This window comes from Myxocyprinus asiaticus, chromosome 43, assembly GCF_019703515.2.
Source record: "Myxocyprinus asiaticus isolate MX2 ecotype Aquarium Trade chromosome 43, UBuf_Myxa_2, whole genome shotgun sequence".
Taxonomy (NCBI): domain Eukaryota; kingdom Metazoa; phylum Chordata; class Actinopteri; order Cypriniformes; family Catostomidae; genus Myxocyprinus; species Myxocyprinus asiaticus.
This window is the reverse complement of record NC_059386.1, coordinates 32301203-32328972: the sequence shown is the minus strand read 5'-3', so window position 1 is coordinate 32328972 and position 27770 is coordinate 32301203. Positions and strand designations below refer to the sequence as shown.

At 37.2% G+C, this 27770-nt stretch overlaps 3 protein-coding genes across 8 annotated transcripts; all 3 read right to left on the bottom strand.

The window, feature by feature from the left end:
• On the bottom strand, nucleotides 1-13198 carry LOC127433806 (scavenger receptor class B member 1-like). The gene is made up of 12 exons (XM_051686031.1): nucleotides 12817-13198; nucleotides 12045-12205; nucleotides 9475-9616; nucleotides 8432-8635; nucleotides 8213-8308; nucleotides 7409-7524; nucleotides 7125-7291; nucleotides 6655-6773; nucleotides 5860-5933; nucleotides 5626-5677; nucleotides 4936-5082; nucleotides 1-394 (listed from the first exon to the last, which is right to left on the bottom strand). Exons 1-12 carry the CDS (start codon nucleotides 12934-12936, stop codon nucleotides 299-301), a joined length of 1494 nt encoding a protein of 497 aa, XP_051541991.1. The 5' UTR covers nucleotides 12937-13198; the 3' UTR covers nucleotides 1-298.
• Nucleotides 13199-17219: 4021 nt separating this feature from the next.
• Nucleotides 17220-19811, bottom strand: LOC127433340 (polyubiquitin-B). Of its 6 annotated transcripts, none has more exons than XM_051685146.1 (3): nucleotides 19659-19811; nucleotides 17677-18698; nucleotides 17220-17448 (listed from the first exon to the last, which is right to left on the bottom strand). In XM_051685146.1, exons 2-3 carry the CDS (start codon nucleotides 18689-18691, stop codon nucleotides 17318-17320), a joined length of 1146 nt encoding a protein of 381 aa, XP_051541106.1. In that variant the 5' UTR covers nucleotides 18692-18698; nucleotides 19659-19811; the 3' UTR covers nucleotides 17220-17317. The 6 variants fall into 6 exon arrangements, with proteins under 6 accessions (XP_051541106.1, XP_051541110.1, XP_051541109.1 ...); XM_051685150.1 differs by having other exon boundaries at nucleotides 17220-17904; nucleotides 18361-18698; XM_051685149.1 differs by having other exon boundaries at nucleotides 17220-18237; nucleotides 18466-18698.
• Nucleotides 19812-20295: 484 nt separating this feature from the next.
• Nucleotides 20296-27477, bottom strand: LOC127433341 (protein-tyrosine sulfotransferase 2-like). Its single transcript, XM_051685152.1, has 6 exons — nucleotides 27310-27477; nucleotides 26092-26619; nucleotides 25005-25322; nucleotides 21311-21509; nucleotides 21168-21218; nucleotides 20296-20655 (listed from the first exon to the last, which is right to left on the bottom strand). The coding sequence occupies exons 2-6, from the start codon at nucleotides 26586-26588 to the stop codon at nucleotides 20629-20631; spliced, it is 1092 nt and encodes a 363-aa protein (XP_051541112.1). The 5' UTR covers nucleotides 26589-26619; nucleotides 27310-27477; the 3' UTR covers nucleotides 20296-20628.
• Nucleotides 27478-27770: the final 293 nt, after the last annotated feature.

The window sequence follows — 27770 nt, the reverse complement described above, 5'->3', positions numbered from 1 at the left end:
CTACTTTATATTTGACACAATACACTAGACACTGCATTTGAAATCACTTTCACTTTCACTTTCAAAATTCCAGTACTGACAGCATGTAGCACTTTCTGACCAAACCACAGTGCAGATTTCATCACTTAAAGAGTTCATATTACACACAAATCCCCTTCATAATGATACTTGGGTCTCTACTGGTTACCAACCAGTTTATTCATCAACCCCAATACTTATTAAATAATGTATTTATTACCCAGGGAACTGTGAGGCACTGTGTTTATAATGCAAGTATACTGTAGTGTGGATGGCCGCTCTAGTTCTCTGTGTTCTGTAGTAATGGGGTCTTTTCGCTGGTTGAGCTGACTGGATCCACATCAGTGCCACGCCAGACACCCAGCTTACTTTTTATCTGCCAATGAAAACAAGACCATGTTATTACAAAAGCAAAAACAAAGAGTCCCCATGATAAAAGATACTCAAAAACAGAACATTGACAAAATATTATTAAAAAAAAAAAAAAAGATGTCATAATGATCTTACAAAAAATATAAGCAGTAAGCACTTTAAAATATGTAAAAAAAAAAAAAATTACATGAATAATACTGTAAATGCATCAATTTTCACCACATAAATATATGGAAGTAGAATAAAAGCAAAACACTGCAGAAAAAAAATCTTCATTGAGAAGTCAATTAGCTAACAAGTTGTCTTTAACCAGTTTTATTTCTCATTTAGTGACTAAGATGTCATCAAGAATGTCCAATATACAATATAGTCATCTATCTGATGTAAAATTAAATTAACAACTAGTCTCAGAAATGTAAGGGGGCTCGGGGCAAAAACTTTCCGCACACCATTCAATTACAATATTATCCTTATATCCTTCATAAGCATAAAATATTGTGTTGACTGATGGAATAAATATTTGATTACGACAAAAAATGGTTTGTCTATATTTTCCAGTCTCTGGATATTTATTATATGCATTATAGAAAAGAAAAAGCAGTCATTAGCACTGCAGCTGTCATTTGCTCCATGCTGCATATTCTACAAAAAATAAATCTTCATTGACAAGTCAATTTGCTACCAAGTTGTCCTTCACCAGTTTTAGTTCTCATTTTGTGACGATGTCCTCAAGAGCGTCCAATATACAATAAAGTAGTCTACCTGATTAAATGAAATTACTCATTAACAATCAGTCTCAGGGTCAGAAATTTAATGGAGATTCTGGGCACAAATGCCACCAAAAATGCCCTTGAAATTCAAAATGAGCCAGCAAACATTTTGAGGCCCTCAAAATTCTTTATATAGTTTGTTATATTCTATTATAGTCCTAGTTATACTTATTATGGCATAAAATGTGAATTAATGTTGATTTAATTCTTAGGGTAAGCGGAATTTGTATTAATGCATTTATTAAATTAATGTATTTGTCATAAACAGATGAGATGGATTTAAATGGTTAGAAAAAATATGCCCTTATAAAGGATTAATAAAAAAAAATTCCAACGAAAATCAAATCCTTAATGTAAAAGTTAATTTCTGACACTGACAAGTCTACAAGTTATCTTGAAATAAAAATCCTTAAAAAGGAATATTCTGGGTTCAATACAAGTGAACCTCAATCGACAGCATTTGTTGATTACCACAAAAAATTTAGACTCATCCCTCCTTTTTTTGTTTTAAAGAAAAGTAAAATCTGAGTTACAGTGAGGCGCTTACAATGGAAGTTTCACATTTCTGCCTTTAAAACCTCCAAAAATTGGCCCCATTCACTTCCATAGTAAGTGCTTCACTATAACCTCAATTTTTGCTTTTTTTTTTAAAGGAGGAAAGAGTTAAAAAAAATTGTGGTAATCAACATTATGCCACAAATGCTGTCGATTGAGCTTAACTTGTATTGAACTCAGAATATTCCTTTAAGTGTTTTACTCTTTGCATCAACAAATACTACTCTGTGGGATATTAACCATGATATTAACAATCATATGAACCATCAGCATTTGTTATCTTTATTTCTGAAAGCCAAACCATTCATGAACTGCAGAGGATTTTACAGAAGGTCAGTCAACATCTGGGACCATTTTCATGGAGTTTTGCAAAACAATGCCATTACTGAAAGCAACTGAAAAAGGAATTCAATAATTTCTCTTTGGCAAAACGCTCTACCCATGCTTATGAATGATAAAATGCTCAGTATGTCTTCCATTAGTGAAATGCACCCACAAAGTTCTGATGAGTTGTGATGGGGGGGGGTCAGTGTAGCAGATGAAATGAGCAAATGAAATGTGAATGTGCATTGCTTGCGAGTTTTATAATGTGATGTGCTCCAAGAAGTTGCCAGCAGCCATATCACCCTGTAGCTCAAGACTGGTTGCCCACTGAAGCTAAGCAGGGTTGAGCCTGGTCAGTACCTGGATGGGAGACCCCCTGGGGAAAACTAAGGTTGCTGCAGGAAGAAGTATTAGGGAGGCCAGCAGGGGGTGCTCACCCTGTGATCTGTGTGGGCCCCAGTATAGTGACGGGGACACTATACTGTAAAAAGGCACTGTCCTTTGGATGAGATGTTAAACTGAGGTGCTGACTCTCTGTGGTCATTAAAAATCCCAAAGCACTTCTTGTAAAGAGTAGGGGTGTAACCCTGGTGTTCTGGCTAAATTCCCCCATTGGCCCTTCTCAATCATGGCTTCCTAATAATCCCCATCCACTAATTGGCTCTATAACTCTACTTTCTCCTCTCCACAAGTAACTGGTGTGTGGTGAGTGTACTGGTGCACTATGGCTGCCATAGTGGATGCTGCACACTGGTGATGGTTGAGGAGAGTCCCTTGTTCACTGTGTAAAGCGCTTTGAGTGTAGTGTCTGAAAAGCGATTTATAAATGTAATGTTCATTCATTAAAGAAAGTTCTTCACACACCTGCAGAAGAAGAGTTTGAGAATAAGCTTGCCCGAGCCAGAACCCCACCTGTATTGTTCATGAAACATTTTCCTTCCTGCATCTCATTGGTACTCAGGTCGTTTTTTGTATCTTTTATGCTTTCCTAAAAAAATAATCAGACCTTATTGAACATCAGGTGGGCAGTGATATTGATTTGGATCGAGTGGTCTTCAGGTTGAAGAATTTTACCGGCTTTTAGTTCGGTAGCTTGTGTGTGATTAGTATTCGAGGTGTGTGCAAAATACATGCTCAAACTTTGAGTGATTGAAATGGGGAGGTAGCATGCAAGATGTAATTAATTGTGCAATGGTTATTCACATGCTTTGAAACTTGATTTTGCTCATTCATATATATATATATATTCTAAAGAGATTCAAATCTGTTTCTATGGGATCAGTATTTTCTGACTGCTGATTTTTCGGCTGTAAGACTATATTTTAAGGAACAGTTCACCGAAAAATGTTGTTCCAAACCTGTATAACTTACAATACTTTCTTCTGTGGAACACAAAGGGAGAAATTTCATACAATGAAATCTTATTTAATGAAAGCATACAGTGACCAGGGGCTGTCAAGGAAAATAAAAAGCATAATAACAGTAATCAATACAACTTGTGTGCTATATTCTTCTTTAAGTCTTCCCATAACGGACCACAATTAAAGCCGCTATTCGCTTAAAATCTTTGCGTTTCTGCATATTCAACCTTGGCATTGTATAGAAAAAGCAGCATGAACATTCAGCAAAACATCTCCTTTTGTGTCCCACAAAATGAAATCATACAGGTTTATAACGACACAAGGGCGAATAAATCATGATCATTTTTGGGTGAACTATACCCGTGTTCACTTGATTTCAATTGTTATTTAAATAACACTCTTAATCAAAACAAGTAGAGAAATCTTGAACTTTTGAAGATTTGGGGTGGGAAAAAAATCATATTGATCACTTCTCATTGTAATCTCATTGTTTTATGAGTATGCATATACAAGACATTGGTGCTGACCCCTTGTGCCAGAGCAAATTACTTGTCCTTTGCTCTCTGTAAAACAAACCATGTAAATGTTTCACTGCTTCAAACAATCCAAGATATCTCTATTAAAAAAAAAAAAAAAAAGTTCATGCAGTTAAAGTAAGATGATACAGGAACATTAAGAGTGCTTTTGGGTGCTAATGCTGAACTTCTACCTTCTTAGACACGATCAGACATACAACCACATTTGTAGAACATGCTCAACATCACATTTCTCACATACGCACACACACGGAATGATCACAAATAATATTAGTTAAATAACACTTTAGTTCACCCAAAAATGAAAATTCTTTCATCATTTACTCACCCTCATGCCATCCCAGACGTGTATGACTTTCTTTGTTCTGGTGAACACAAATTAAGATTTTAAGAAGAATATTTCAGCTCTGATGGTTCATACAATGCAAGTGGATGGTGACCAGAACTTTGAAGCTCCAAAAAGTACAAAGGCAATATAAAAGTAATCCATTAGACTCCAGTGGTTTAATCCATGTCTTCATAAGTGATATGATAGGTGTGGGTGAGAAACAGATCATTATTGAAGTCCTTTTTTACTATAAATTCTCATTCCTGCCCAGTAGGTGGCGATATGCACGAAGAATACAAATCGCCAAAAATAAAAGAATGTGGAGGTGAAAGTGGGCATTTATAGTAAAAAAGGACTTAATATTGATCTGTTTCTCACCCACGTTTATCATATCGCTTCAGAAGACATGGATGTAACCACTGGAGTCTTATGGATTACTTTTATGCTGCCTTTGTACTTTTTGGAGCTTCAAAGTTCTGGTCACCATTCATTTGCATTGTATGGATCTACAGTGCTGAAATATTCTTCTTAAAATCTTCATTTGTGTTCTGCAGAACAAAGAAAGTCATACATGTCTGGGATGGCATGAGGGTGAGTAAATGATGAGAACATTTTAATTTTTGGGTGAACTCTTCCTTTAAGCATGCATATAGGTGCAGTAGGCCACATACCTTGTCACTGAGGAATAATAACACGGCTCCAAGAATGGTTGCTAACCCGAGTCCAATGAAGATATACTGCATGTACTCCATTACCATGGGCAACACCACCAGACTAGTGCGGAAAGTGTTCAGGACAGGACCATCAATGTATCCGCTCTGAAAACAAAAAATGCCATTGATTAAAATATGTATTGGACTATTTTTAATGATTGAATTTGAGATGTGCAACCACATTTACCTCTTAATGAGCAATGGAAAGATGCTGTCTTTTAGTGTGTGATTTTACCCAAAATATACCATGGTACTATCATGTTTTTTTACCATGTACCATGATCATATCAAGTTTTTTTTTTTTTTTGGACATGTGCCATGACAATACCATGTTTGTTGGAAATATGCCATGGTAATACCATGATAGTCTTTGAAAAAACCATGAACAAAACCTAAAACAACAGTATATAGTAATTTACTATGGTCATACCATAGTATTCTTTAAAGAACCTTGGAGTGTTGTATAAATATAATGGTACATGAATAGTACCATGTATTACCATGTGATACCAGTATGTTTTGTAAGGTATATTCAACACAAGTATAACCACAAATGTGTTTATAAAATCTCTTGTTGTCATACTTAAGGTCATCGCTTGATCACTGTGACCTTATATTGTGCAGCTCCATGCGGTTATTCAGTATTACCTCTTCAAACCAGATCATGGGCATCACCACCTCTGATATCTTTCCTGTCTCTCTGAAACAGAGCAAACCACAGAATATGGACATGAGACAGTCAGAGACACAGTACAGAACAGTACTGCAGTCAACAACAAACAGAGGATCTTTCTGATTGATCCTAAAATAGGTTTTGAACACACCCATTAAATCATGCAGATCTTTGTGATTACAGACCTACTGTATATATTCTGTACTTACGAGATGCCCATTACTCTCTTTATGAGCAGGTTGAGCTGCAATCGAATGGACACATTCATCGGCACGCCAGTCTCCTGCAATACAAGGCCTTCGATTAATGTTTCATGGTATAATTTTAAGAGATTCATAACATTTTTACTTCACAAAAGAATTTGATCACTTGTTCAATCTGCATTAAATGTGTAGTTTGTTTTTAGATTCAAACAGTAAATTCAGTGTTGATTCTTTCCCTATTATAGACCTAACTCTTTATTCCCTATATGGACTGAATTCTATATAGACCAAGATGCATCTTGACTCATTTTGACTCTGACGCATGACTTTGTTCTCTGTACAATTATTAGAAAATACAGTGTGCCCCCTGTTGAAAAATTAAAAACAAAAAGGGGTGACTACAAGATATGTACCTGATAATTGAGACTAAATCAGACTAAAGAGCTAAACGAGATCAAAATGCTGCATGCATAATATTCAAGAATACAAAATAAAAAAATAAGCTTTTTAAAATAGTTTTAGATGGAGTACAGCATGTCATACTGAAGGATATGTAAACTTTCCAAAAGTAAAAAAAATTTAAATTCTATAATTATATTAAAATGTATATTTTATGAATTTTGTTAAAATCAAATTAGAATTTAATTCCTAAAGTGAATTAATGCTAGAAACAACTAATGCAGAAAGAAGCAAAGTTTATCTCCTATATTTTTTCTCTCTGTACTAAACTTCACATTTATATTCATCCTAATTCTGACTGGAATACACATGAGAACAAGAGTTGTGTGTCTGTTTTTTTACCGGATGGATATCAATGAAAAGCCCATGTTGCTCCTCAGAAGGGCTCAGTCCGTTTACAGTGTCCAAAAGAACGGGATCCGCATTGAAGAAATGAGGTTGGGAGATGAACACAGGGGAATCTGAAAAAAACAAAAAAACAAAAAGAGAAAATAAAGTAACAAGAAAGGAAGAAAGAAATTAATGGAATTAAAAAAGAAAAAAGGGAATGAAAAAAAATGGAGATAAGTGAAAGGAAAGAAAAAGGGAATGAAAAAAGAAAGGAAAAGAAGAACGAAAAAAGGGAGACAAGAAAAAAGAAAGAAAAAAAAGACAGAAAAGACAGAAAGATAAAAAGAAAAGAGGAAGGAAAATAGAAAGAAAAAAAGCTGCTGAGTCTCTCATGAATTTAAATTTATAACTCCAGGTAATTTTATACAATTCTACAGCATATTTTACTGTAGACGGTATTGTGAAGTCTAAGAGGAACTCACTGTGTCTGCAAGTGCTGACGTTGAGAAGGCCTGACTGTCTGCATGGACAAAAGCCCTCATTGGGGGGGTAATCTGTACTGTTGGCGAAGAGAGTCTTTGGGGCCACGTAACGGTATACAGGAATCCCGCGTGACATACCCGGCCGTTGGTACACTAGCTCCATGGACCTGAGTGGAGAATTTTCCGCCAAAAATATCCTTACAAAAATCTCTATCTGAAAAACTCAGTAACCATGCATTTATTAAAACACTGTTGTGCAAGTCTGGGTGATTTCAGTGACATACCTGCAGGCATCAGGGCTGTAGAAGGAAAGGGTGGACTCTGTGGTCATGAACGGAGGCCACATTTGGCCCGCTGTACCATTGATCATGTTACACTGGTCAGTGTTCCAGTAATTCACCTGCATGATAAAGAAAGTTCCTTTAAGTCAGCATGAAATGGCTTGGTGACATCAGCTGAGAAGGATAATTGTTTCAGAGGCAAAGCAGGTTGATGAACTTTTGGAAATAGCGTGCACCAAAGAATGGTTCACAATAAGACCAGTTAAGTGTGTTAAGAAAATGAATAAAGGCAATTTTGATTTCATGTTGACATTAAATGTGCTGTAAGCGTTTCAAGTATTTATTTATTTTTTTTCGCTATTTTGCTAACTTTAATCACATGCCCTCTCTCCAAAACCCCACCCTCCGAAGACATTTCTGCCAACCCGATGTCAGCAATCCTGAACACGAAAGATGATTCCAACCTGGTCTCACTGAAATACGTTACTATTCCTAAATTTTTGCAACATTATTTTTAAGTATTAAGATTTTTAGCATTGTGCTTACTATGCAAAGGACCAGATGACCAAAAGTGTCATAGAAGCACCACAAAATGATGTGGATGCTTCAGCAATTGTGTTTTTCATCTCACATTTCCTTTTATGACATTATCGGTTAGGTTTAGGGTAGGGAGGAAGGTTTTGTTCATGATTCACAGGCAAAGAATGTTTCTGAGCATTTCACCTATTTCACTTATATCCATCACATAGTAGCGACATTTTATAGACGTTTACAAAATCGACCCTTTATGATTTTCTCAAGGGTTACCTTTTTCAGGCCATTCCAGGAATCCACCATATGAACTTTCCTGATGTCATCTTGGCCAGTGAAGACGGTGAACTGTCCAGTGTTGGAGTTGTTAAACTATATTTGTAGAGGATACAATAAGAAAAATCATGTTTAGGCATTCTGAACCAATGAACTAAAAATCCTTCATTTAACTAACAAGACAACTCAATGGACAGGAAACTCCAAAATAACACCTACTTCTGCAAACAGGCCAAATTTCCCACTGGATGGCAGCATTCCAGGGAGATATTTATTCAGGAAGTCCACCAACTTGCTCTCGTAGCCCCACATGAGTTCACCCACTGGTTTAGTCAAGAAAGGACCCTCTTTAAAGGTCTTGAAAGTGGTGCTGATCAATAACCGTACAGGAAATGGCATATTCTCCATCATGACTGCTGCACCCTAAAACCATGAATATAAAAGTGAAGTTCTTCCTTTAAATTGGTTTGCACACTTGTAGCTCCTATAGCTCACATGGTTGAGCATTGCACTAACAACCCCAAGGTCATGGGTTTGATTCCCAGGGCACACACATTATGATAAAATGTAAAGCTTGAGTGCACTGTAAGGGGCTGTTCACACAAAGCATTTGTGCTTTAAATAAAGGCTGGCATAGCACAACAAATGGACCAAAATACAGGCGCCCTAGAGACGCTGACTACCACCCCTGGAGTCGCGAGTTCAAATCCAGGGTGTGCTGAGTGACTCCAGCCAGGTCTCTTAAGCAAACAAATTAGCCTGGTTGCTAGGGAGGATTGAGTCACATGGGGTAACCTCCTCATGGTCGTGATTAGTGGTTCTCGCTCTCAATGGGGTGCATGGTAAGTTGTGTGTGGATCGCGGAGAATAGCATGAGCCTCCACATGCTGTGAGTCTCCACAGTGTCATGCACAACGAGCCACGTGACAAGATGCGTGGGCTGACTATCTCAAAAGTGGAGGCAACTGAGACTTGTCCTCCACCACCCGGATTAAGGGGAGTAACCGCACCACCACGAGGACCTAGTAAGCAGTGGGAATTGGGCATGCCAAATTGGGGAGAAAAGGGGATAAAAAAATAAAAATAAAAAATAAAAACATCCGGTAAGTGCATATTTACAGAGAAAAACATTAACAAAACTGCAAAGACAAGCGTAAAAACACAATCTCTATGAACTTCCCCTTTCACGTTTGATACAAGTGTCTGACAAATGCATAAATGTAACTGCAAATGATTGACTACATTTTATGTTATATTCTTACCAGTACTAGCATGTTTGGGATGGTGACCACATCAGATTCATCACCCACAGACATGCTTTCCTCGAAGAAATATTGCCGATATTCTCGATATGACACTGTGTTGTTGTTGTGGAATGTGATATTGTCCTTCCAGCGTTTTTCACTGAAACAGATGTGATTCACCACAAAAGTAAATGTGGTAGTCAGTTGAGTATCCTTAAAAGTAACCCTTATACAGTAATGTTGTCCTAACACTGCAAAATTCAACTTTTGAGGAACAACACTGAGGTTGTAGATCAGCATTAGAAAGTCAAACAAAATGTCTTGCTAGCACGCAACTGCAAGCACATGATTGGTTTAAAGGTAAGCAGCTTCCTCAAACATACATCATATGTCTTATTTCTTAATAAAGTGACCGCATTGTGTCGATGGGGAAACCACAGCACATTTAACAACCATAAAACTACAAAAAATAAAAATAATCTGTTAAAAAAATGTTTGGTTGATAAATTGTTTCTTATTTAACCTTTAAAAGGAATGTTTCAGGTTCCATGCAAGTTTAGCTAAATCGACAGCATTTGTGGCACAAAGTTGATTACCACAAAAAATAATTTCAACTCATCCCTTGGTTATTTAAAATAAGCAAACAACAAAACAAACACCGTTACATTAAGATACTTACAACAGAAGTGAATGGGGCCAGTTTATAAATATTAAAATATACATTCTTTTAAAAGTATAGCTAAGAGATGTAAACATTGTGTTTTAACATGATTTTAGTGTGATAAACTGGGGCATTTACCATGTTTACAGGGTTTACCAGTGTTATGTCATCATGGCAACAAAGTCGTAATGTTGCATATAACTTTACACAGAAAAGGTTGGCAAGTGATTTTATCACACTAAAATTATACTATTAACATGTATAATGTTTTTTCATCTTGCATCTATTCTTTTAAAAGTGTATTCTAAAGAGTGTGTATTTCAGCGTTGTATTTCAGGGTTAAAATCCCAGGAGATCAGCAGTTACAGAAATACTCAAACCAGCCCGTCTGGCACCAACAATCATCCATGCAATTATCTAATCAGGCAATCATGGCAGCAGTGCAGCACATAAAATCATGCAGATACGGGTCAGGAGCTTCAGTTAATGTTCACATCAACCATCAGAATGGGGAAAAAATGTGATTTGGTGATTTGCATGATTGTTGGTGCCAGATGGGCTGGTTTGAGTATTTCTGTAACTGCTGATCTCCTGGGATTTTCACACACAACAGTCTCTAGAATTTACTCCGAATGGTGCCAAAAACAAAAAAACATCCAGTGAGCGGCAGTTCTGTGGATGGAAATGTCTTGTTGATGAGAGAGGTCAACAGAGAATGGCCAGACTGTTTCGAACTGACAAAGTCTACGGTAACTCGGATAACCGCTCTGTACAATTGTGGTGAGAAGAATATCATCTCTGAATGCTATAATGAGATGCGGGTTGGCGCTGCTATGGCGGCACGGGGGGGGGGGCCTACACAATATAAGGCAGGTGGTTTTAATTTTGTGGCTGATCAGTGTATGAGGAATTGTGTTTAGTCAATCATGAATCAAACTTGCAAGGAAACATTTTAAGAGTTGGAAAATCAGATGGATTTTGTTTTTATTCTGTTCCAGCATTGTGTCAGTTTTTACTCAGTGAAATGGCCTAGTATGCATTGCTCTAGGGTGAAATCAAGCAGTTCCGGAGCAATAATAAATGCGACGTATTCAGTTTAGAGGAGAAAAATAATATACAGGGTAGAAATAATTTTGTAAATGCTCAAAAATGTTCTAATGAAATCAAGTTTAATTTAATTTCTGCACCTTGCAACTTTTGGTTTCAATATAGTTTAGTCATGCAACTTGAAATCATGTAACAAATGCTATATGGTTACGTCAAAGAAGTTCTATATAGTTTAATTGGTTAAATCATCTATCTTTTGTCAAGACAGGCAAATATTTTTGCTCTTTAGACATCCCAATGAAGTATATTGCCCTTGACATTGCTTTGACTCCCAAATTGACACAGATCAAGACCCCTGATATGTCATCTACGGCGCAGAAATGTCTTTGTGGACACGTTTGTCCATCAGGAAGAGTGAATAGAAGAAACCTTTTCTGATGACCAGACCTCTGAAGTCCTTATGTCTTGCACCATGTCTGAACAAGTTATAGACACAGGAGGAATGCTGTTTAGTGATAAACGGACCAGTGCAGACAGATCAAATTGACTCAAGTACAGATATTGGGAGACAAAGATACCCATTATGACCCAGATTGACGAGTTGCTCGATCGGTTGGGCACGGCTCAGTTTTATTCGACACTGGACTTAAAGGGTTATTGGGTAGTTTAGACTTTATGAGGGTCCTGCTTGGACAATTAACAGAATGCACAAACCCCAAAGCAACAATTTAGCATGAACTTCAGTGTATCATCAAAGCTATATGGTATGTCCGGTCTAATAACGTGCATTGCACTTTTTTACTATAAATATTATTTTAAGAAAACTCCCTAGGAATGTTAGGTCGGATGAGGAAAAAACCTTGGTGGATGCAATCCTTACCGGTAAACGTAAGGTCCTCTCTGTACAACCATGGGCTTCTCCCCATTTAGGATTTCATCAGGGTTGACAACATGATAGAAATAAACAGACATGAAGAAGGGGACCGGGATGTCTTTCCACATAGTGTAGGAGAGGTCATTCTTCGGATTAATCTCAACATTCTGTGAAGATATTAAGTATACTGTATGTTATAGAATATTGTGGAATATAGAAAAAGATGTAAAAGGTACAACTGAAACCTGGGTGAAAATACAAAGCTCCTGAAATTGCATTTGCTAAACAAAACCAAATAATCAAACAAACAAAATAAAAATAAAAAAAATAAATGATGTATATGATATAAATATATAGAATATTTTGGAATTATTTTTGATAGTTAAAAAAGGTAAAAGGTTCAACAACCTTTTGTGGCAAATATATACAAAAAGAGCATTTACAAAATAAAACTAATAAATAATAATAATAATAATAATAATAGAGGAACTAACAGAGCAGCAATGTGGCTGATTACACAAATGTTTGATCAAATGTATTTAAATAAAAACTTTGTCCTTATTAGAGGTAGTCTTGTATTGTATTGTATTGTATAGTAGCTATCCTATCTGGTTTACTAAGTAAACATGATTCCTATTTAGGGCACAAAGCGACCCTATGGAGATAATGCTTTTCAAACACTGACACTAATAACACCAATGTTTGTAACTTTAGTTAATATAAAAATTCAAATTGTGATTGATTTGATCGTCTCATGCACCTGTCTGGTTTAACTTACCTTGACTATTTGATCGTCTATTGCAATTGGTCCGACAAAAACCAGGACAGTCCCGAACAGCACTCCCAATCCTCCCAGAACTGAAAGTCCTATCGCTAAATTAGATTTAGACACAGCCATCCTTATTTTAAACTATTAACTCTACGAGTAAATGGGAACGTTTTAGAGGATAAAGATATTTCGGATAGACCATGCACTGAAGTCAAGCCGAGACTGGGTGCTGTTCAGCAGGTGAACAAACTATCAGCATACTAAATACCCCATTGAGTTATTAATGCTCTCTAGACTTTATGACAGCGATGCAATTTTAAAGTCCGGCTCTCCAACGAGCTCGTTTTATAGCGATCTCGCTGTTTGACCTCCATGTTTACGGTGTTCTTAGAGCCACCTATAAGGCAAGGACTTTTGGGATATGTAGTCATGTCTCCTCCCATCGTTAGATAAACAAGAAGAAGAATTAGAGACGATCTGGAAATTAATACTCTTTTGCCTGCCACATTTAGTCATATTTTTTTTTTTTAGACATGGTGTGCAAAGAGATTATGATATACCGATACACTGATGGGTAATTGAAAAATAAGGTTGTCTGTGATGATAAAAATAAAAAACAAGATTAAAAATCAAGTTTACAACACGTGTCTAGTTCGTACAAATGTAATGTTTTTGTATATGTTGGTTTCCTACATTAACAAAAAAATAAAAAAATAAAAAAATAAAAAAATACAAAAAAACATTTATAGCATTTACTAATTATTTATTTATTTAATTACTTAAACATGTCAAGTGGTATTTTTCTTGCACCTTTAAGTATAGAAAAAAAAACAAAAGTTATTTTTTTTTTTTTTTTTTTTTTTTTTACAAATATACACTTTGTGAGTCTTAAATATCAAGAAGTTTTCTTAGTGTTACTTGTTTGATAAACAAAATGTGCCTTTTTATAAAAATGACAAAATATGACATTTTTTAAAATGTCACATACAGTTATGAGAGTATAAAGGGGTCCTCTCTGTTTTATTTTTTTGTTTATTTATTTGTTTTTGTCAAATGACAACAGAATGGTTACCTGCATGTTGGTTACAACACTTGACATTGTTTTGGTGGACAAACGTTTTTCTAATATAAACTGTATTTTGAAACAAAATTGCTTCTTTGCTTTTTATTTTTCAAGAAATAATAATAAAAAGTTATTCCAAACTTCCCATGCCAACATAATTTTTTCAAGAAGTTCAGCAATTTTGTATTTATTTAACAGAATATTCTGGGTTCAATAAAAGTTAAGCTCAGTTGACTGTATTTGTGGCATAATACTGATTACCAGAAAAAATAACTTGGACTCGTCCCTCCTTTTCTTTAATAATAAATAAATAAATAAATAAATAAATAAATAAAAAAGCAAAAATCAATGTTACAGTGAGGCACTTACAATGGAAGTTAATGGGGCTAATTTTTGGAGGGTGTTAAGAAAGTAATGTGAAGCTTTTAAATGTATAAAAGCACTTACATTAATTCTTGTCTTAAAATGTGTGTATTATTAGAGCTGTAAAGTTGTCTCAATCATAATTTTTACGGTCACAGGGTTTACACCACTACATCATCATGGCAACGAAGTTTTAAAATTGGCAATAACTTTACACAGACAAGGTTAGTAAACAATTTTATCACACTAAAATCATGTTTACACGCATATTGTTTACATCTTGTGGCTACACTTTCGAAAAAGTCTTTTACCATTTACGGATTGGCCCCATTCACTTCCAGTGCCTCACTGTAAACTTAGATTTGTGCTTTTTTTTATAGAAAAGGAGGGGAAAGTTGAAATACATTTTTGTGGTAATCAACATTGTCACAAATGCTGCTGACTGAGCTAAAGTGTGATTTAAAAAGGCAGGGTAAGACGTCACAATTAGACTGTTCCATTAAAATACCAACTGCAATGAAAACAATAGGACAGGGAACATCTTTTAGTACTTTTCTTGAGCTATATCATTAACAATAGGGCATTCAAATCTGCGATAACACAACTGAAAGGGTGACTAGAAAAACAACTAACACTCCCCAAAGGAGAGTTCCCATTTCAGTTGCTTTTGGAACATCAGAAATCTCTTTACCAATACAAGCCTAACACCAATGCATTTGTCTGCAATTTGTAAATTAATTTGTGCACATAGGGCCATTATAGCCACTGTTTTTGTCTTCTAAATATAAGTTTGATTTGAAAGAAAAGACGACAATATTACAGTCTTCATACCATCAAAGTATAAAATGTCAAACAGTGTAAAGACAAAATGGGACATCAGAAGATCACGCTTTTTAAATCGGCTATTCATGTGATTTTGATCCCAAGTCCGAGACAAATCCAGACTGGTAACGTACTGAAGAAAACAAGCAAATCTGCTAAAACTGTTGGCCCTGAAAGGCCATGGCAAACATGATAAACCACACATTAAAGGTGATATTTGCTGGTCCATGCAAATTTATCCATGGACTTAATGAATTAAATGCATGAAAGACCCTCTTTCATTCTGAAAACACATGACACTGTGAAACACAGCAGAAAACTAGTGTCTAGCTTTGTCGTTATGTAACTACCCTTATATGATGACCACTATGTAAAAGCAAAACCCTTCTTTAGATTTTAAAGAAACAATTCAAATTTAGTCAGCTTCACGAAAAGGGTCAAATAACCACCCACAGAATGTTATGTACATTGCTTTTAAGCTTGTTCATAATTTAGTATAGCAATATTATCAGACTACAAGTTAAGACTTTTAAATAGACCCAGCTAGACTGTTTCCTTTGCTAGAAGTGTGGATTCTTTACCATGTTTTTGCAAACAGAAAGGACAATTGTGAGAAGTAAACATGGCCTTTTGGGCATTTTGGGCGGCGTTTGTCCAGAACTCAGAGGTGGTGGTCTAATTGTTGATTGCTTACACAAAAGGTTGATATGATAACCACAATTTACTCCAGATGAAATTGTCTCTGCAATTTATGTATTAGTCAGTTTGGATGAAAAGCATCTGCTACTTGGTTAACTATCTGATCCCTAAGAAACAATGACTGAGGAGAGGCAAAACAAAGAAGCTATGTAATATAATCACAGAACTATTTAGTCTTACTTTACATTGAGAAAAAAAAAAAAAAAAAAACATCTTTGTGTTGACCTGTAAATATCTGTATGATCCACCCAAGAACTTCCCAAATACTTTGGACTCACAACTGGTGTTGCTTTGTGTGAAAAGGTCACATTTTCTCAGTGAGCTTGCAATTTTACAGCATAGCTGAACCAGTTAAGCAACCCAAGGATTACTTTACCGAAATATTGTGCCATTTATTTGTATTGAATCATCTGTGGTAGTTAAATGTGCTTCGGTGAACAAGTTAGATAATTGCCCATTTGGCCATAATGACTCAAGTCCTTGTGTCTGCATATATACAAGCAAGTAAAAAAAAAAAACTTCTGGTAACATCTAGTGACTGGTTTCATAATTTCGATCACTGGCATGAGGTTGATCCATGCGGAGGGATAATTAGAAAACATAAAGCACTTCATGTTTGCCTTTTAAACATGCTGGCAAATTGCAAACTCATGAGAGTTGAAAGTCATAGCAGGTGTTCCAGATGTATATTTTCAGTTAATTATAAAGTTTGTTTTGAAAGCCTTTAAAAAAAAAAAAAAAGAAAAAAAGCTTAATTTAACCCTTTCAAGTTATTTTAATTAGATAACTTTTACGAAACAATTTGGGTAAATTAGCTTCAGAAAAGGTGACTAGCAGAGAAGTTTGCATCCCTGAAATATGCTGTCAAATATTATATTCAAAGTTCCCACCTTTTGACCAATGAAGCCCAGTAATTTTTGACAACTGGATAAAAACAAGGTTAGACCTCTCAAACAAAATATTTGGCATTTACTGACCCTCATCTTGTTCAACATCTGCATGACTTTCTTTCTTGGAACACATGAGATATTAAGGGAAATGATGGGGACTGACAGCCTCAGTCACAACATAATTTCACTGTATGGAAAAGATTGGGTGAGGTTCTGCCAAACATCTTGTGGGCCACATAGGTTATAGTTTTGGAACATGAGGGCGAGTAAATTAGTTTTTTTTTGGTGTAACTATACCTTTTATAACATTTAACAATTTTAGACACTTACCTATTTTAGAGCAGAGCCCAGCTAGAAAATGTCACTCTACATATTGAGAGATTTAATCCATTTCCATGACCTTACCAGTAATGGAGTACATAGTTTTTAAATCCCAATATTAGCAGGTTTTCAATAACCAAAACAAAATATTCTGAACACACTATAATTTTTCATTTAATTAAATATAGTATGGTTTAATGCATTTAAGATTTAAGAGTTAACAATATGACTTGAGTGATGAGGCAGACAACAAGTGCGAGGAATGCTTGAACTTTATTGAATACTGAACTTTACAGGAACAAGGGGAGGGAATTTACTTAATCAATTTAAGACTTTAACCATTACGGGTAGATTAATTGCCCCCACGAAGACGCAGGACAAGATGGAGGGTGGACTCCTTCTGGATGTTGTAATCAGAGAGGGTGCGACCATCTTCCAGCTGCTTGCCAGCAAAGATCAGACGCTGCTGGTCAGGAGGAATACCTTCTTTGTCCTGGATCTTTGCCTTGACGTTCTCAATGGTGTCGCTTGGCTCCACCTCCAAGGTGATGGTCTTGCCAGTCAGGGTCTTGACAAAGATCTGCATACCACCTCTCAGACGCAGGACAAGATGAAGGGTGGACTCCTTCTGGATGTTGTAGTCTGAGAGGGTGCGGCCATCTTCGAGCTGCTTGCCAGCAAAGATCAGACGCTGCTGGTCAGGAGGAATACCTTCTTTGTCCTGGATCTTGGCCTTGACATTCTCAATGGTGTCGCTTGGCTCCACTTCCAAGGTGATGGTCTTACCAGTCAGGGTCTTCACAAAGATCTGCATACCTCCCCTGAGGCGGAGCACCAGGTGGAGTGTGGACTCCTTCTGGATGTTGTAGTCAGAGAGGGTGCGTCCATCTTCCAATTGCTTACCAGCAAAGATCAGACGCTGCTGGTCAGGTGGAATACCTTCTTTGTCCTGGATCTTGGCCTTAACATTCTCAATGGTGTCGCTTGGCTCCACTTCCAAGGTGATGGTTTTACCAGTCAGGGTCTTCACAAAGATCTGCATACCTCCCCTGAGGCGGAGCACCAGGTGGAGTGTGGACTCCTTCTGGATGTTGTAGTCAGAGAGGGTGCGTCCATCTTCCAATTGCTTACCAGCAAAGATCAGACGCTGCTGGTCAGGTGGAATACCTTCTTTGTCCTGGATCTTGGCTTTGACATTCTCAATGGTGTCACTTGGCTCCACTTCCAAGGTGATGGTCTTACCAGTCAGTGTCTTCACAAAGATCTGCATACCTCCCCTGAGGCGAAGCACCAGGTGGAGTGTGGACTCCTTCTGGATGTTGTAGTCAGAGAGAGTGCGGCCATCTTCCAGTTGCTTGCCAGCAAAGATCAGACGCTGCTGGTCAGGTGGAATACCTTCTTTGTCCTGGATCTTGGCTTTGACATTCTCAATGGTGTCGCTTGGCTCCACTTCCAAGGTGATGGTTTTACCAGTCAGGGTCTTCACAAAGATCTGCATACCTCCCCTGAGGCGGAGCACCAGGTGGAGTGTGGACTCCTTCTGGATGTTGTAGTCAGAGAGGGTGCGTCCATCTTCCAATTGCTTACCAGCAAAGATCAGACGCTGCTGGTCAGGTGGAATACCTTCTTTGTCCTGGATCTTGGCTTTGACATTCTCAATGGTGTCACTTGGCTCAACCTCAAGGGTGATGGTCTTGCCAGTCAGCGTCTTTACAAAGATCTGCATCTTTAAGCTAGAAAATGAAGAAATTAACAATTAATTAATTGCGAACCAATATGGGTTTTAAATGGAATGGTCAGTGTATATAATATTATTAAATAAGTAATTACATCTTAATTGTGAATTAAGTAAAAAAAATATTTATAAATGTTGTACTATTGCAGGTTTTAGAACATCATACTTGAAGTGAACGATTCTGCCAATTGTCCAATTCGACAGTTACCAGCTAATGACATGAAAATGTTCAAATATTGGCATATTAATCTAGAAGTCTATCACTACTGGTATATAAAATGGAAGTAAATGCGTGAACTTGGTATGTGTGCACAGCAATGTTGTATTTTCTGAGAATGAAAAAAAAAAAAAAAACTAGCTTATTTAAATTTTAGTTTCCTTTCTGGTAAATTCCACCTTAACTAAACAATAGTTGAGCAAACCATTACTGCTGACACAGCTGTGAGTCAGGGTGTAACACAAATGGACGATCCAGAACAAAATGGCCTCATTATACCTCAGAAAATGGCCAAAACCCAAAAATATCTTGAGAAAAAAAACAACAACTACAGCTAACAATAAAAAGTGCACGTGTTAGGAAAAATATAAATTTCAGTCAGAAAAAAAAAAGTTAATGGTCTATAAGATGTTGTTAAAAGATAATAATACATAAACGAATTGCGACGTTAACACAAAAACGCCCGTTTCGCGGGAAAATTACCGCCAAATTACTGGTCATACAACAAAACATACAGAAAACCCCGTCAGACTGTATTTGAACGCGCTTTTCAATGAAAATGCTACAAATAAATAGCGAATTTAGTAACGAGAAGCCCTCGTCATCAGCCAGGCCAGCTAAGGAAGCTAACAATCCCATTCATATTTTACGTTTTATAATTTCTTAAAAGTCTAAAAAGGGCTGTCGTTTTTAAACAATCATAAAGTTGTGTCGTTTGGAAATATTTCACCTGATACTTACAAACAAATGTTCTTTTATGGAAGAGCACGGTATTGAAGTCTGTTTCCTGTCGTCACGTGAGTGAATCTAGCGTCTAATACGAAAAGATCCGGTGATATATGTATATATACACAGAACGCGCTGTATCCTTCCGCTGCTACACCCAGCGCACTATTCAGCAGATGCAGCTGTTGAATTCGAAAACATACACGCTTTGGTTTCACGAGAATCGAGTACTTATGTGTTATTTTGAACATATGCAAATGAATAAATGATTCTGTGGAAGTAAATGAAATATATCATTGTAGCATTTGGGTTTAGGGCAGAGGCGGAATGATTTGATGCACTGCAGACAGCGTTGGCTGTGATCCAAATGTATTAGTTCAAATATTTAATGACAAAAACAGGCTTTAAAAATGACACACAGTGCTATTTAAATGATGTTTTTATTTAAATAAAGCGCTTATGGAGACATTGGGGGAAACGAAGTTGATTTTTGCTACTTGCAAAAGAAGAGTGGCTCCATTTAATACTTAGGTCAATAAAATACACGCTCCCACGTAGCAACAACAACCAGAACGTCATCAAGCACTGCGTCACAGTTTTACTTTTATCATTTCACAAAACAACACGCGATGAGAAACTAAAATAGTCAGGATGGAAGTTCAGTGTCGTTAAATATTTATTAGGTCCTTCGTGCAGAAAAACAAACAATTTATCATCTGAGTACAGGAGGAAAATAGTGGCTCACTGAAATCTGAGGCAAAATGCATCAGATTATCCATCAAGTAAATATGACAACAGAAAGGCATGGTAATAGATCTTTGTCCAGAGTTTAACGTCTTTCCAGAAATATCCAGTTGTCGTTTTGACAGCATTCCATTGCATTAGAATGTAGGAACATAAACCATTGACTCCATGTTTTCCAAACTAATCCAAAACTGAACTGGACACACCAAGATTACAATCAATGCAGAAATCTGTTCAGTTGCTACCTCCTGGGAATCTTTTGAGAGATCTGTCAAATAAGAAATCATTACAAAAATTAATTCAGTTGTTCTAAAATGGTTTTTAAAATATGGTTTATTAATAACAACTGTTAAAGTCAAAGTTTTTTATTAATCCCCTTTTCTCCCAGTTTGGAAAGCTCAATTCCCACTACTTAGTAGGTCCTCGTGGTGGCGCGGTTACTCACCTCAATCCAGGTAGTGGAGGACAAGTCTCAGTTGCCTCCGCTTCTGAGACAGTCAATCCGTGCATCTTATCACGTGGCTCGTTGTGCATGACACTGTGGAGACTCCCAGCATGTGGAGGCTCATGCTACTCTCCGCAATCCACACACAACTTACCACGCACCCCACTGAGAGCGAGAACCACTAATCGCGACCATGAGGAGGTTACCCCATGTGACTCTACCCTCCCTAGCAACCGGGCCAATTTGGTTGCTTATGAGACCTGGCTGAGATACCCAGGCCCCTAAAGACAATGTTTAACAAAACAAAAACAAAAAAATCTAAAGTATGCACTCACTTGTACCCATCTTTTCAAGCTTGAAGGAGTTTTGAAATCTCCTTTCAATACCTGTAAAAACAAAAACAAAGATTACTAACATAACCAGCAACTCTAATGGTGAGCTGCACTGAACTTCAATGAAGTTGTGTTCATATTTATACCCTTTTTGTATTGTTTATCACTTCAGGATCTGGTTGACCATAGTCTGGAGGATTGGCATTGGGGTTATAGCCCAGTCTGCGGAGCATTGGAGCGATGTTCTCCATGTCCTCTTGGACATCTGCCGGGATGTGGCCCACCCAACGAGTGAGAGCCTCCAGATTTACTGGTTTGATCACCTGATCAGTAGAACGTTCAGTCCTTAAAAAACAAAGTGGGAAAGTGAAGATTGACAAGGTATGGAAGTAGGCCATATACCCAAAACATTAAAGCTTTATTTGCATAGTTAGATCTTATAGCCTAAAGATGCACAAAGAAAGATTTATTTCACTGGCTGAAACAACAGTGGCCTTGGACTATGACACCTTCTGGAGTGGATGCATATATCATGCAAAAGCAAAAGTTGTCAGTTAGTGATGTTATAGTAGAAATATTGTATATTTGTCACCCATGAATGGTTTATTCCACAAAAGTGTCTGATAATAAGAGTGTTACTGAGATAAAGGGCTCTATTTTTGTGAGCGTGCAAGCGCAGCGCTATGTGCAACAACCATGCACTACGTCTTATCCAATTTTCATGAGAAAGCTAATTCTAAGTCAAATTTTCATCCCAATGCAAAGCGCAAGTGGGCATGGGTGGGAGTGTTTGCGCTATCTGTGGCACGCAAACTATAGGTGTATTGTATGTTAATACATTTGTGCAAAGCGCAATTTGCTAATTTCCTGAGAAATAGGTAAATAACATTTCAAAAGCATGTCTGCTTTTAGAGAGAAGTCAAAACTGAGTTCCTGCAGTTTGGGGATTCCATCAGCAGGTGGAAATAAAGTTCATGTCCAAATTCTAGAGATACAGTGGAACATTATGTCCCTGACTATCACAGTTGTCACACTGTAGCAGTTAAACTATCATTAGATAATGGTTTATATTTTTATTAGGGCCTGAGCGCCGATGGTGCGTGGACCCTATTGTTCTTCTAGGTGTTTATTATTTTTTTCCCCAAATGAATCACATTTTTGAGGGCCTAAACATACTCGAAAACTCATGAAACTTTGCACACGCATCAGAAGTCGCGAAAATTTACATCTGATATGGGTTTCAGAATTAGGTGTGGCAAAATGGCTCGATAGCGGCACCTACAAACTTTCAACAATGTGCGATTTACGCTACGTTTCACCTACACGTACGGAAATCAGTTCACAAGTGTAACATGCCAATACCTACAAAAAAGTCTCTTGGACCTATGCCTATGCTTTTCCTTTCAATTTTCGCTCAGTTTTTGCCATTTCCAGGCCTTGTACTTCAACGAACTCCTCCTAGAGATTTCATCAGATCTGCTTCATATTTAGTCAGTCTTAATCTAAAGGCCTTGGCGATGCTAAATTGCTAAACTTTTGAGTTTTCTCAAACACAGTGTGTCTGTGGCGGCCTGACAAAGTTCGATGTTTCGCCATGAAACAGGAAGTTGTTATAACTCAAACATAAAATGTCCAATCTGCTCCAAACTTGACATGTTTTATAACAGTCCCGGCCTGAACACTTCTATATGCCAATATTCAGTTATAGTCATAGCGCCATCTACTGGCAACAGGAAATGACATGTTTTACACTGTGATACACTCTTAACAACATTTAAGTGCTAAAAAATCTAAAAAACAATTGGAGTGACATTCCCCTGGCACAGCAGCCCCAACGTGCACCTGGGTGCGAGGGCCCGTTCGTCGCTGCTCGCAGCTTTAATTATTATTACTACTGTATGTTTATATTTACAATTGCCTTTATGATCTCATTTGTATTTGTATTTTTCCACCTGCTGTCGTAGATTGATTTTTAAGTCACTGCAAAAGAATCTGGAGAGAGAGAAATGTTTGGATTTGGTATGATTTTTTTGATCACTTTGTTATTTTGATTATATTTTCGTTTCGTTTGAAGTGTAATTTGAATTACAAAAATATTTTGTTTAACTTTTTTCGTGTTTAAATAAATACATTACATTTTTCAAAATCAACCCGTAGAAGTGAAGTGCGTTCTGATACAATCTCTGTTAGTACTAGCCATGATATGTGTGTCAGTATATAAAAATGATTAATTATACTTACATCCTTGATAATTTAACAGAGCCTACATCTATATCCTGAACCACATTTCCCATGTGTATAAAAGGAGTGTGTCACATTTATCAAGGATGCAGTTAATGCACAAAAGAATGTATAAGTCCATAATTCTATTCTTCTAATTAATTGCATATAGTCCATTTACAACACCAACTTCTTATCAATGTTCTCTTTGTTTATATCACTGGTGCTTGACAGAGAATAGGCTATATTCTTGGATGCAGTCGGTGAAATAACCGGAGAAGAATCTCAGAATTAAAATACACTTGACCCTGCCCATTAGCGCTTTGAGCATACAATTTCACCAAACCCACTTGCACCTAGACTTAGCATATGCTTGTGTGACGCTCCTGTTCTACCCGCTCCATACGGGACTCGAACTGGTGTCTCCAGCATGGGAGGCAAGTGTGCTAACAAGGAGGCTAAAGGCTACATCCTTTAGTGTCAGTCACTAGTGCACCTCTTGAGGTCAGGAAAGTGAGGTTTATACACATTGCACAGCTATCTATCAACTGGCTCCCATTACACTTGCATGAAAATACCAAAACTTCATGACCATGCCCACTGACTTTGCGTGTATGATTTATGGATAGTGCTGCACTTAGCGCTAATGCTCTTAAAATAGGGCCCAAAGTGACTCGTATTTGGCTGGTCAAGCTATCTCAACAGGGCCGGCCCATCCTACATTTAAAACAGGTGGCCGCTTAGGGTCCTGACGTGCCTGGGGAGCCCCGCGAAGGCACGAACACTTGCAAAGTAAATGAACAAGTCATAAGATTAAGAAACATAGATTACTTTTATTTTTGAATTCTCCGCAGTCCAGTGTTTTCTATCGGGTGCCCAGGCTAATGTGCAATGCAAGTGGACCTGATCATTTAAAATACAAATCACAATGACAGTGAAAACTAAAAACAACATATTAAGTATAAAATGAGCTTTGAATAATCATGAAAATAAAAATAACTGAAAGTTACAACAAATAAAATAACAGCAGTATATCTAAAATCGGCAAGAAGTAAAACTAAGCAGAACACGCTAATCTGCATAATTTATTAATAACGCAAAGCATTGCTGGGAACTGGAGCGTGGCTTCTTTTCACAGTATTATTAAACACAGATCGCACACCTTGCTGAATAATGCACACGCCTGACAGAATCACAGGAACAGGTTATGAAAAATATTGCTTTTTTGGGTCTTTGAGGCTTATTTTGTGTAAAGGATAGCAAAAACAGCGCTTGACAAATCATTAGGGCTTTTCAAGTTTTCTCAGAAATAATCTGCAGGGGAAGGAATTCAGACACTGTCGATATAAAGATGCAAAAAACACACATAGAGTGAAAAAATGAGCAATTAATCTGGTAAATAACCAAACCATTCTATCTACAAAGATCTCTGCTCTGGAAGAGGTAGGCTACTTGTTTATTCTTTACATTTATTTACAAATTTATATTTTGAGGTGTTGTGTTTGTAGGCCCTATTTAAAATATGTATTTTTAAATATTTAATTTTATTAATACACATACACATTTCTTTAGGTGTAACATGTTTTTAAGTGGAAAAGCCTACTTATAACTTAGTCATACCGAGACAGGGATACCCCTCCTAGTTGCCCGATGGTCTCCTCATGGTGAAGCACCGCTTCATGCCACGGTGTATTCAGGAATCGCAGCACACTTTTCATGGTAGCTCGTGGCTGCAGCACCAGATCCTCATAGCGCACTGTCATGCAGCGATGATGGCCTACCATCATACACTGGGAGAGCATTACTTCTATTGCATTGCTCCATTTTGTCAGACAGTCCCTGTAGCTGGACAGGTTGAAGCCACCGATAGACACGCGTCTGGAGATCATGGAATGCACTGACGCTCGACCGTCTCTCAGCATAAGCAGAAATTTTGAGCTGAAGAGACAGTGAAAGGAAATGAGCACAATGGAGTCAAAGACTAATATGTCATAAAAAAAGACTACATATGGAGAGAATATTTGTGATTAAAAGTGATGGCTTTTTGAGAAGCTTTATCTGGTTGACTGAACACACGTTGACCTTTTGTGACAACAACCCCCAGTAGCGAGTCTCCCTGTATTTGAAAAATTATGAATCTCCACATTCACATTCTTCTTCTTTTGTTTTTGCCAATTTGCATTATAAGTGCATATCGCCACCTACTGGGCATGGAGAATTTACAGTAAAAAAGGACTTAAATACTGATCTGTTTTTCACCCACACCTATCATATTGCTTCAGAAGACATGGATTAAACCACTAGAGTTTTATGGATTACTTTTATGCTGCCTTCATGTGCTTCAAAGTTCTGGCCACCATTCACTTGCATTGTTTGGACCTACAGAGCTTTGTTTGTGTTTAGCAGAAGAAAGTCATACATAGCTGGGATGCCAAAATTATTCTGAGACTTTTTTTTTTTTTTTTATCTCACAACTGTGACTTTATTTCTTGTTAATATGTTATATAAAGTTGCAATTGTGTAATATAACCTATCCAAAATTGTGACTTTATATTTCACAAATGTGACTTTATATCACCCAATTGCAAATTTATTACTCCTAATTACAAGTTATAAAGTCACAATTACAAGAAATAATTGCATTATTGTAAATTATTATATTTATTCCGTGGCGGGATCAAATCACCATATTGAGGAGATCTCTTACTTGGGAAAAATGTGTGACAGATAGTTGGTGCTCTTCAGTGTAAAGGGGTCCTTATTGCACAGCAATCGAGCAGGTTCCCCATGACGTGCGATAATCTCCAGTAAGAAAGCTGTTGTGGCAGAGTCCAGCATCTCCTGACTGACTCCCTCTTCTTCCAGAGCCCTGCGCTCCTCAGTCTGCCTCCCCAATCTCTGACGCAGGGACAGCAGCCTGGGGATCACCCTTGTCTCCTCACCGCAGCGGATGTCAGGGTGGGCATCAAGCATGGCACGCATCAGGGTGGTCCCCGATCGAGGAACCCCACCCACAAACACTACTGGGGTATTCTGGTTATAATGAAACTGAGTCTGGTTCCAGTTCCGAACCAGTACAGACACCAGACGTGTTCTAGGAAGTGCTCTATAGCATGTTAGTACTTGATATAGTTTCCTAGTAAAAGTACACACTCCAAACAGGGCTAGCAGGAGTACAACTATCCGTTTGACAGACAGCCGCATCACTAAGACATTGTAATCTTGCGCATGAAACCTATGGAGAAACGCATGAGTTTAAAATTAAATTATAAAACAAAAGTACATAGAAGTGATTGAATTTCCTCTGTTGTCTACTTCTGCTTATGTTCTGTTGTTAAAGGGATAGTTCACCCAAAAATTTAAATTCTTGCATAATTTAGACACCCTCATGTTATTCCAAACCTGTATGACTTTCTTTCTTTTGTGGAACACAAAAGGAGAGGCTGCATGTTAGGGACTGACAACCTAAGTTACCATTTACTTACATACTAAACAATACAAGTGAATGGTGACTAAGAAAGTAAATCATATGGGTTTGGAACAACATGAAGGAGAGTAAACGGTGACTGAATGTTCATTTCTTTAACCGCAAGATAACTAGAAGTTTATGGGCAACGTGATCACAATGTCAAAATCATCTGTTTTGATTTATAATCTATGACTCATTCAGCATTCTTTAAAACTCCACAACAACACCACAAGTAAATAACCCAACATATTTGAACAAAAATGAAAGTGTTTTTTTTTGTCACAAGCGTGACACATAATACAGGAAATACAGGCTGCAGGTAGAGTTGGGGGAAAAACTGTATAAAGCACTGATAAAGTTGCATAAAATGACAGATTTTAAACATGCATGCACACCAAACCATATATGCAACTATAAGGTATAAATCATTAAGCAAACAATTAACAGTTTCTGTACCTTCATGTGACTACTTATGAAAATTGCATTGAAGTTGTGGATCTTCAGGCTTAATACCGTGTGGTGCAGTCAAACAGCCAGAGTGCATGAAGAGGAAGTTAACGCAGTTTAAAATGTTCAGACTATCAGTCAGATCTTTCCTGAAGCAGTTCTCTTCTGCAAAAACCTCACAGGGCTTGCAACATGTCTTTTCTTGTCTCTCTCAGAACTAAATATGCAAATGTATTCTTTTATATATCATTTTTACATATTCATTTACATATGTTTTTTTTATTTTCTGAACGATTCTGAACAGTACACAAAAGATGATAAAACACACATTTGATAGTAATGTAGCCATATTTATGTCATTAAAAAGACAAAACACAATGTAAGGAAATGGGTGGACTGAGAAACAAGAAGAGGTGTCTAACTTTCACTTTAGTAAATGTGACTTTTGCACGAGTGATACTGCAAGTGTG